The sequence below is a fragment of the Lampris incognitus genome, chromosome 17, assembly GCF_029633865.1.
Source record: "Lampris incognitus isolate fLamInc1 chromosome 17, fLamInc1.hap2, whole genome shotgun sequence".
NCBI lineage: Eukaryota > Metazoa > Chordata > Actinopteri > Lampriformes > Lampridae > Lampris > Lampris incognitus.
The window spans coordinates 34,147,709-34,158,222 of record NC_079227.1 but is presented as its reverse complement, the minus strand read 5'-3'; the positions used below and the strand labels follow the sequence as shown (position 1 = coordinate 34,158,222).

General features: G+C 45.5%; 1 protein-coding gene across 1 annotated transcript in view; it reads right to left on the bottom strand.

The window, feature by feature from the left end:
- Positions 1-599: 599 nt before the first annotated feature.
- ptenb (phosphatase and tensin homolog B) overlaps positions 600-10,514 on the bottom strand; it is a 32,030-nt gene continuing 22,115 nt past the window's right edge. Inside the window, exons 7-9 of the mRNA XM_056297186.1 lie at positions 8,954-9,120; positions 5,102-5,359; positions 600-1,716 (exon numbers count right to left, since the gene is read on the bottom strand). Coding sequence (XP_056153161.1) covers positions 1,534-1,716; positions 5,102-5,359; positions 8,954-9,120 — 608 coding nt within the window. The 3' untranslated portion in view covers positions 600-1,533. The remainder of the gene's footprint in view (positions 1,717-5,101; positions 5,360-8,953; positions 9,121-10,514) is intronic.

Here is a 10,514-nt window from a genome sequence, read left to right as displayed (position 1 = left end):
TCTGGCCTAACCCGGTCTGGCCTAACCCCGTCCAGCTTCTTCTCTCATATTGGCAAAGATGTTCGTAAAAAGAAACAGGGACGCAAATGAACAGTTTTACAAAGTTTAAAAAAGGTCATTAGTGCTTTAAAACAGGCGCTAGAGGGACAGCAACAGTTGTCAGCATCTGACAGGAGGTAATGCCGATATAGTTAGTAGCATTGGACCAATGGGAAGCAAAAAAAATAAAAAAATAAAGTAAAATAAAAAAATAAATAAAAAACTTTTTTTTTGCCAGCATTTGGCTGGTGGTAGGTTCCCGCCTTTGTCTTCCTTCGCCTTGCTGGGAGGTGTGTATGTGTATGTATGTGTGTGTGTGTGTGTGTGTCTCTGTGGGGAGGGGTGTCCATGGCAACACTCTAGCCCAGCAGTGTTGACCCTAACGGGTTATGGGCAATTGTATGGTCGTCCCTGCAAGACAAGTGTACAAGTATGCTATAATAAGCCCGGGTCCCTGGGGGACACGACCGGCTTAACCGCAAAGGTTTAACAAGCCCTGGTCCAGTCTGCTGAGGCTGAGACAGACAGACAGAGAGAGAGAGACAGAGACAGGAAGAGCGAGAGACAGAGAGAGAGAGAGAGACAGGAAGAGCGAGAGACAGAGAGAGAGAGAGCCAGACAGAGAGACAAGAAGAACAAGAGACAGAGAAAGAGAGCCAGAGAGAGAGAGAGACAGAATGAGAAACACAGACAGCCAGAGAGAGAGACAGAGAGAGAGACAGAGAGAGAGTGACAGATACAGCATGAGACACAAAGAGAGAGAGACAGATACAGCGCAAGACACAGAGACAGGAGAGACAGAGAAAGAGACAGAGAGAGAGAGAGAGAGAGAGACACAAAGAGAGAGAGAGGCACAGAGAGATAGACAGACAGAGAGAGGAGTCAACTCTTACAGCCAACCTTCTATACAGCTCAAAAGACAGAAGAATGTGAGAGAAAGATAGAGGAAGAAGTGAGAGAAAGATTAAAAAAAAAAAAATTGGTCAGCATGAACTTTCCTTAAGCTGGACAGGAAAGGTGAGGAAGAAAGGAAGGAAGGAAGTAAGGAAAAGAAAGAAAGAGGGCATGTTGTAAGGGGGCATTTATCCAACGGACATCCTGGGTGTAGTTTTCTAAAGAAGTCTACTTGTCTCTCAGCTTCTATATTCAAGTTTTACTCCTTTATTTTAAAATCTCCTCTTCCCGTTCATCCAACCGTCTGTCTTTGTCCATCCATGCGTCCCGCCAGCCCCCCCCCCCTGCATCTGATTGTCCAGCCGTCCTTTTTCCTCGACCTTGTAGTGAGCAGCAGGGGGGCAAGCAGGCAAGCATATAAATCAATCTCTGAGCTCACCGATTTGAGTCCAGAGGACCGTCGTGGTCCGTCTCATTAGTTAGTTCCCCGTTAGCTAACCGCTAGCTAGTCTTTCTTTGGGGGTCCTTGTGTATAGTACATAATTATACGTGTATGTGTGTAGATCTGTATACATATATGTGCATGTGTGTGCGTGTGTGTCAGACGTTAGTGATCTGCGTGTGCTGTTCCTCGTCGAAGGGTTCGTTTTCGGGATCTGAGTCCGTGGTGTCGGAGTAGCGGTAGTGGTCCGGCTCGTTGTCACTCACGTCTGGCGTCACCGAGGCGGACGTAGCTTCCGAGTTTGTGCCCTCCTCCACCGTCTTGGTGAAGTACAATTTTACCTGACGCAGAAAGAAGGACAGTCATTATCACCGGACATCAGTTTGGCCTGTGTAGCCAAGTAGCTAGCTGGCTAGCTAGCTAGCCAGCCAACCTGCAGCGCTCCTAGCTTATCCTGAGTAGCATACATGTATTTCACTTGCAAAGGTGAAAGTGAATTGTGGAACTTCCTCGTCAGCATACGAAGTTATGAAAATATTTGCTTCCTGTCCCGGTACTGACACAGCAGGCTCCAGGATTTGTGTCCTGTTTTACGATCTGGGGTAGATGCAGAGAGGTTTTCTAGCTCCTTTTAGGGCTGTAACTACTTCGACTAGATTCAGAATAACCTCCTCTGCTGTCTTGCTGAAATAAAAATACCCATCGCTACCACCTGTGCCATTACCCTGGGACATGGTACTAGAACCCTCAGGATTAGGTGTCCATGGTAAAATATTTAATGCATAAATGAGGAAAATTAAAATAACAGCAGCAGCTTTTTTTTTTACACCCCCCCCCCTTTTCTTCCACTTGTACCCAGCCAATTACCCCACTCTTCCGAGCCGTCCCGGTATTTGCTCCACCCCCTCTGCCAATCCGGGGAGGGCTGCAGACTACCACATGCCTCCTCCGATACATGTGGAGTCGCCAGCCGCTTCTTTTCACCTGACAGTGAGGAGTTTCGCCAGGCGGATGTAGCGCATGGGAGAATCACGCTATTCCCCCCAGTCCCCCCCCCCAAAACAGGCACCCCGACCGACCAGAGGAGGCGCTAGTGCAGCGACCCGGACACATACCAACAGCCGGCTTCCCACCCGCAGACACAGCCAATTGTGTCTGTAGGGACACCCGACCAAGCCGGAGGTAACACAGAGATCCGATCCGGCAATCCCCGTGTTGGTAGGCAACAGATAGACCGCTACGCTACCCGGACACCCCCTTTTGACTTATTTCTTTGTGTTATATCAGATTCTGACTAAGCATCTGTTGTCCTTCATCAGATTTTATATGTAAATGGTAAATGGACTGCATTTGTATTAAGCGTCTGAACCGATACGATATCGTATCAGGTGCTGTTACTGACATAATTCACTCATCAGATATTGGATTTACGTCACTAACCCACGACCGATCCGCCTTCCATAGTCTGATGTTTTTATGAATTATAAATATGTAATAATGCAATTTTAAGCCCATAGCCAAAATAGCATATGCACGTTCAATTAGTATGAAGTGTTTTGAGTGCGGGGACATGGGACACAAGCACTCCGCTTGCCCGCATAGAGAGCGGGACACGGAGGATGTGGAAGCCGCTGACCAGGCAGCTGAAGGGGAGGGGGCACCACTAAATGGTTGTAGATGACGTAGGAACTGTATCAGAGTGGCATTTTAACGTGAAATGACTTGAGTTGCCATAGCACTTAAACCTGTTTGTATGTCAAGCCTACTTAAACTACAGTTCAAATAAATTGCTTTGGAATAAATTTAATGCATTTTTGCTCTTTTAATTAGTGCTGTGTGGTTTACTACAGCCTCACGTAACCTTACACATAATACCAACAACGACAACGACGATGTCAACAACAACAACAGTAATAATAATAATAATATTTTTAGCTTTGATATCGGCAGATATCCAAATTTAGGTATCGGAATCAGAACTGGAGAAAAAGTGGATCAGGGTGGGCATCTGGGTAGCGTGGCGTTCTATTGCATTGCTTACCAACACGGGGATCGCAGGTTCAAATCCCTGTGTTACCCCCGGCTTGGTCAGGCATCCCTACAGAAACAATTGGCCGTGTCTGCGGGTGGGAAGCCGGATGTGGGTATGTGTCCTGGTCGCTGCACTAGCGCCTCCTATGGTTGGTCAGGGCGCCTGTTTTGGGGAACTGGGAGGAATAGCGTGACCCGCCCATGCACCACGTTCATCGAGAGAATAAATGTTGTGTCCAGATGAACCAATCCAACCTTATGTGAGCCACTCAAAGTGCTTCACGACTAATGCCTCACATTCACCTACACACTTATACACCAATGGCGGTTTCCACCACGCAAGGTAACAACCGTCTCATCGGGAAAAGTCAGGGGTTAGGTGTCTTGCTCAGGGACGCCTCAAATTTTTGCCAGGAAGACCCGAGGATCAAACCAACAACCCTCCAGTTACCAGATGACCTGCTCTACCTCCTGAGCTACTTCCACTCCTATACATTTAAGAAAAGGGAGCTGACCATCACCACACTCAATATCATCATGCTGTCCAAGCTCCTGGCTGCCGGGAGAGCGATCTGGTGGCTTCATCGCCTCACTAGTTAAAATTAGGGCTGAACAATAAATCATTTCAGAATCAACATCGCACAACACACGTATGCAATGGTCACATGTATGCCCATCAGTCTTGTCAGCCCAATTACTACTGGATAGAAAATGACATCTAGCAAGGTCTGCTTTTTTATGCGTACCCTTGAAGAAAAATATTCTAGTGCATCTGATAAATAAAATAATCTAGTCTGAATTAATGATTTCTTAACTGCCATATTTCCCCCATCTAAAATCACCCTAATCATTTCTAAAATAATACATTCTTACAAATGGAGCTTTGAAAGTTAAAAGCTGCATATACCTGGTAAAATTATGCAATTCTTTTTTATTCTTTAATATTTCAATACATATCACAAATATCGATATTCACGGGGATGCTGGAGCCTATCCCAGCAGTCATTGGGTGGCAGACGGGGAGACACCCTGGACAGGCCGCCAGGCCATCACAGGGCCGATACACACATCCACACCTGGGACAATTTAGTACGTCCGATTCACCTGACCTACATGTCTTTGGACTGTGGGAGGAAACCAGAGCCCCCCCGAGGAAACCCATGCAGACATGCAGAGAACATGCAAACGCCGAACAGAGGATGACCCCCGAGGTTGGACTACCTCGGGGCTTGAACTGAGGACCCTCTTCCTGTGAGGTGACCGCGCTAACCACTGCACCACCGTGCCGCCAATTAAGAGCAATGGTCTGCAGCCCAAGCAATATCAGAAATATGAATGTAAGATGTGGTGACCAGAGCGGATATTACTAATTATCTTTGACACTTCACGGCCTGGGCAGAAACCTGTTTACTATTGCTTGAGGGCTAAAAAATTCCATGGGTGTGTAAGAACACATTTGCCCATAGTAACAATTGATACACGAGGCCCCAGGTCATCCACTACAAACAAAAACGGTCATGTCAAAATGTGACCACCCTCTAACGCAGTGGCCATGTGTATGAAAATAAAGGTTTTGTATTAACATCGACAACCCACTATTTACATGCAATCATAAAGTGGTGACCCCGCACTCAGTAACCCTCGTCATAGACATGTTTTGTGTGTGAAAGGGGGGGGGGGTGAGACCAGCCATACCTTAAAGTTAGGGGAGAAGTATCTGTTTGCCTTGTCTTTGTTGGCCTTGTCCAAGTCATTCTTGGTGAGAGACAGGATCAGGTAATCTCTGTCATTCTCGCCTCCCCCTCCCCCAACTCCTCCCCCAGTCCCCAGGTTTTGGAAAGTTCCATCTGCCGGCTCTCTTGGTGTTCCTGCGCTGCCGTTCTCCAATGTGTCGGAGTTCTCCGCCGGACCGGGGATGAAAAAGGTGTTGACCCAGAAATGAAACATCTTGTCCTGAAGGAAGCAGAGGGAGCATTAAGAGTGTGTCCATGTTGTTATTCAGTAGGAAGATTTCATTTTAGTGTTAAGACCTCAAATACCCAGCGGCAACTTTAAGAATCCTACCCACATTCAGGTCTGCAAGACTGGTTTCAGCGAAGACCTTATTTTTCCTTTTGGACCCCCCCCCCCTTTTCTCTCCAATTGTACTTGGCCAATTACCCCACTCTTCCGAGCCGTCCCGGTCACTGCTCCACCCCCTCTGCTGATCCAAGGAGGGCTGCAGACTACCACATGCCTCCTCTGATACATGTGGAGTCGCCAGCCACTTCTTTTCACCTGACAGTGAGGAGTTTCACCAGGGGGATGTAAAGCGTGGGAGGATCACGCTATTGCCCCCAGTTCCCCCTCCCGTCTGAACAGGCGCCCCGACCGACCAGAGGAGGCACTAGTGCAGCGGCCAGGACAAATAACCACATCCGGCTTCCCACCTGCAGACACGGCCAATTGTGTCTGTAGGGACACCTGACCAAGCCGGAGGTAATACGGGGATTCAAACTGGCGATCGCCGTGTTGGTAGGCCACGGAATAGGCCGCTATGCCACCCGGATGCCCGCAAAGACCTTATTAGTGGCAGTTATGACATACATCCATCCATTATCCAAACCGCTTAACCTGCTCTCAGGGTCGTGGGGATGCTGGGGCCTATCCCAGCAGTCATTGGGTGGCAGGCGGGGAGACACCCTGGACAGGCTGCCAGACCATCACAGGGCTGAGACACACACACACACACACACACACCTAGGGACAATTTAGTGCGGCCGATTCACCTGACCTACATGTCTTTGGACTGTGGGAGGAAACCCACGCAGACACGGGGAGAACATGCAAACTCCACACAGACGACGACCCGGGACGACCCCCAAGGTTGGACTACCCTGGGACTCGAACCCAGGACCATCTGGCTGTGAGTCGACCGCGCTAACGACTGCACCACCGTGCAATTACACTTAATTTGCTATAAATATCATATTTGTGACTATGATGATTTTTAGGATCTCAAAAACTGAAGTGAAAGTAAATGGACAGATTCAAGCGTTCATAACGTCGCTCTTTAAGTTGTTTAGTATAACTTACTAAACAACTTAAACTATTATGTAAACAAGATAAAGACAACATTTTAATACTATTTGGATGTAAATTTGGGCAAATGTCCATCAAATCGGTTTCATCGATGGATCATAAATATGTGCCTCATGCAGAGACATTTTGGAAACTGTGTTTTAAATGTGTTCTTAAGGGATTGTGCAAGAGAAATCAAGAGTTGGATTCAGGAAACTCAGACACCCAAATCTGTTTTTACACTTGTGCAGTGAATGTTTAATGCCGCTTATTCGTAAAATAAATGCACGTGCCAGCGAGTCTGCACTTAGCGTAGTTAAAGGCTTATAAAGACCTTATAAAGACCACTTGATACCAGGGTTTTCCCAAAACCGCTCATAGTGGAGGTGCGGCACCTCTTGAACACCGCAGCGCTCATCAAACATCAGAAGAATCCTTGTTTTTATTCAATAAAACATCACATTCAGGCCTCAGAATGGAAAAACAATCTGTTGTTCATGAAGATATTGTCTACTTATAGAAAATAACTGCACAACACAGGGCACGTCTTGGCAGCTTAGAAATCTAAAATCACCATTTCATTTTAAAGTCTCTGATGGTTTTTGAACCTCAAGTGAAAAGTACAACTAGTCACTAAACTGAATCAGTTTAATGCATCTTAGTCTGAACTGTACCCTGAACATTAAGATGGTAAACGTGTTGAAACGGGTTTGTTTTAATTGTTAAATAAATGTGTGCTATTTAGTGGTGGCACGGTGGTGCAGTGGTTAGCGCGGTTGCCTCACAGCAAGAAGGTCCTGGGTTCGAACCCCAGGCCGTCCCGGCTCCTTTCTGTGTGGAGTCTGCATGTTCTCCCTGTGTCTGCGTGGGTTTCCTCCAGGGGCTCCGGTTTCCTCCCACAGTCCAAAGACATGTAGGTCAGGTGAATCGGCCGTACTAAATTGTCGCTAGGCGTGTGTGTGTGGCCTGTGATGGACTGGTGGCCTGTCCAGGGTGTCTCCCCGCCTGCCGCCCAGTGACTGCTGGGATAGGCTCCAGCATCCCCGCGACCCTGACTGGGATAAGCGGTTTAGATAATGGATGGATGTGTGTTATTAAACAAATTGGCATCCTGTAGTCATGTTTCACATCACCACATAGGAGAGAGGTCTACACCCCATACCACTACTTGTCACATTGCGCCACATCGTACCGCCACCCCATACCTCGGAGGCACTTTGACCTCACATTAACAATTTTTCTTTTAGAAACCATGATACGATCATATGTGCAAAATAAATAAAATTGGAGGACTCGACAGCTGATCAGGTGCTGCCAGCACAGCGAGACATGTTGCTGTCAAAACGATCCAAGAAGATGATGTAAGATGTTCAGAGATGAACATGATGGACTTTTATAATGGAAGGGTAACAGTCTCATCAGTTCCAGCTATGCGAGAGTGCAGTATGGAGGAGATTCATCTAGATTAGATGGTTTCGCTTTACTCTTATTCCTCCTATTCACCTCTGCACTAATATTTGATAGATATGCAAAGGATTTTCTAAGAAGAGAAAACGATCATTATTAATGGCTTCAATTCACCTGAGCCATCAGTAGCATTTCTACCTCAAAGTAAATCTATGTTTATACTATATATATTCTGTAAAACACAGTATATCCTAAATTAATCTAAATTTTGCTGTTATTTGTACTTGGCCAATTATCCCACACTTGCAAGCCGTCCCAGTCGCTGCTCCACCCCCTCTGCCGATCCGGGGAGGGCTGCAGACTACCACATGTCTCCTCCGATACATGTGGAGTCGCCAGCCGCTTCCGTTCACCTGACAGTGAGGAGTTTCACCAGGGGGGATGTAGCGCATGGGACGATGATGCTAATCCCTCCAATTCCCTCTCCCCCCCGAACAGGTGCCCTGGCTGACCAGAGGAGGCGCTAGTGCAACGGACACGTACCCACATCCGGCTTCCCACCCGCAGACACAGCCAATTGTGTCTGCAGGGACCAAGCCGGAGGCAACATGGGGATTCGAACCGGCGATCCCCGTGTTGGTAGGCAACGGAATAGACCGCTACGCTACCCGGACGCCCTATTTTCCTGAGTTTTTAGGCCTTCTATATTTATATTCATTTAGGTCTTACTGTAGTTCGTATGTTCTCCAATATTAAAATTAGTCTGTGAGGTCGTCTACTGATTTATGGACTCCCTCTTTGAAAGATGTACTTGACCGATGGGACAGTTGTGAGTATTTGTGTACAACTGGTCTGTAATTTTCAGAAATTTTGATTGAACCAACGAACCAATCCATAAAAGAAAAACGAGTGAATGGCACATTTCCTACACAGTTTGCATGCACACAGTAAGAACAGGTCTATGCTCACAAACAGCTGCTGTGTGAGATCCGACGTACGACAGCTCCTCCTGAGCATCAGGGGTTTTACAGGCTACTGGGTAGACGGTGTGACAGAAACCATGTGTTGTGGGCCACTCACCTTCTTCATCATCTTGTTTTGCTTGTGGAAGAATTCCACCTTGATGTCTCCGCAGACGGGAAGAGGCTGAGGGAACTCAAAATACATGAACTTATCCTCTCGTCGTGTGTGGGCCGGATTCGAGGTGTGAATTTTCACTTTCAGCTGGTATACTACAAACTGTGGGTCTGTGGGTCAGATGGCAATAATTTCAATGCACTACATGCTATATGAACATGCAAACACAAATACAACACCCAAATAGAATGCACTTCAGACAAAGATGTCATCTTAACAACCAGACTAGCACTCTAGCCACCAGAGATGAATGTTGGTACATTTTGATGGTCGCTTATTTTGACCTTACATGAGCAGCTACTTCAGCAGGCAACCAACCATTAATGGGAGGCACTGTTTTAAAATTCAGTTTGGTGGAAAAGTCAGTTTTAGTTTAAAAATTTTTAAACTAAAAATTTTACAATTTAGATCTTAAAAATTAAACTTTTAAAATGTAGTTTAGAATTTGGTTTCGTGGAAAAGTCAGTTTCAGTTAAAAAAAAATTCAACTAAACATTCTTAAATTAAAAATTTAGATTTTAAATTTAAAAATTTAATATATTTTTCTAAATTTAACTTTTAAAATTTAGTTTAAAATTCCACTTGGTGGAAAAGTCAGTTGACCAATTTCCCCCCGATTTTCTGCCATTTAATCACAACAACACAAGAAATGGTGGCAGAAAAAGAAGCATAGGAATAAAAACAAAAAAAAAAGAGTAAATAAAGTGATGAACATGGCTGGTGCAGTGGTTTGAAACCCCTTATTAGAAATCACATATCTGAAATGGTTCTGGGTCCAATCCCTACAGCACCTTTTCTGTCCTGAGTCTGATCTACCCTTTATCCTGCTCAGTCCAACTAGGGTCTCTCTAAAAAAAAAAAAAAAAGAAAAGAAAAAGGGAATTATAACATGTAGTCTTGTAAATGAAGGGTTATGACTGATTCCTGTCTTTCTGTAAAGCCATCCCTTTGGGTCCATAGACACCCACTGCCAGAGATGTTGCACCAGGAGAAATGGAAGCAGGCAGGTAAAGGTGTAGAGTGGCAGAAGAGAAAACAGAGGTGGTGGTAAGGGGAGGGGGGTTAAAACATCAGGCTGGGAAAGTAACATCAGCCACATGCTAGTGCGTTTGTCTCGGCTTATAAGCCTATCTGCCCTAGCTGCTTTCACATAAAACAAACGATCATCTGGAGCCGAGGAACGCAGTAATGACAGAAGGTAAAATTTAGGATGTGGAGGTTTCAGTGCTGAATAGAAGAATACTGGATGACATGACAGTATTCTGGAATATTACATGATAATGTATGTCTATGTAAATTGTACACATGTAGGGGGAAAGAAAAGAATATATGCTCAAAAGCCAAATTTTAGTATACCTTAAAGTATATATTAAATATATAAATATATTAAATAGCTAGTATATATTAAAGTGCATAGTCATTTGGCAGTATGTGGCAACATCCTAATATGGATGTTTTGCCTCAATGTAAAATGTTTTTACCCAGGTGAAAAACAAGAAATTTG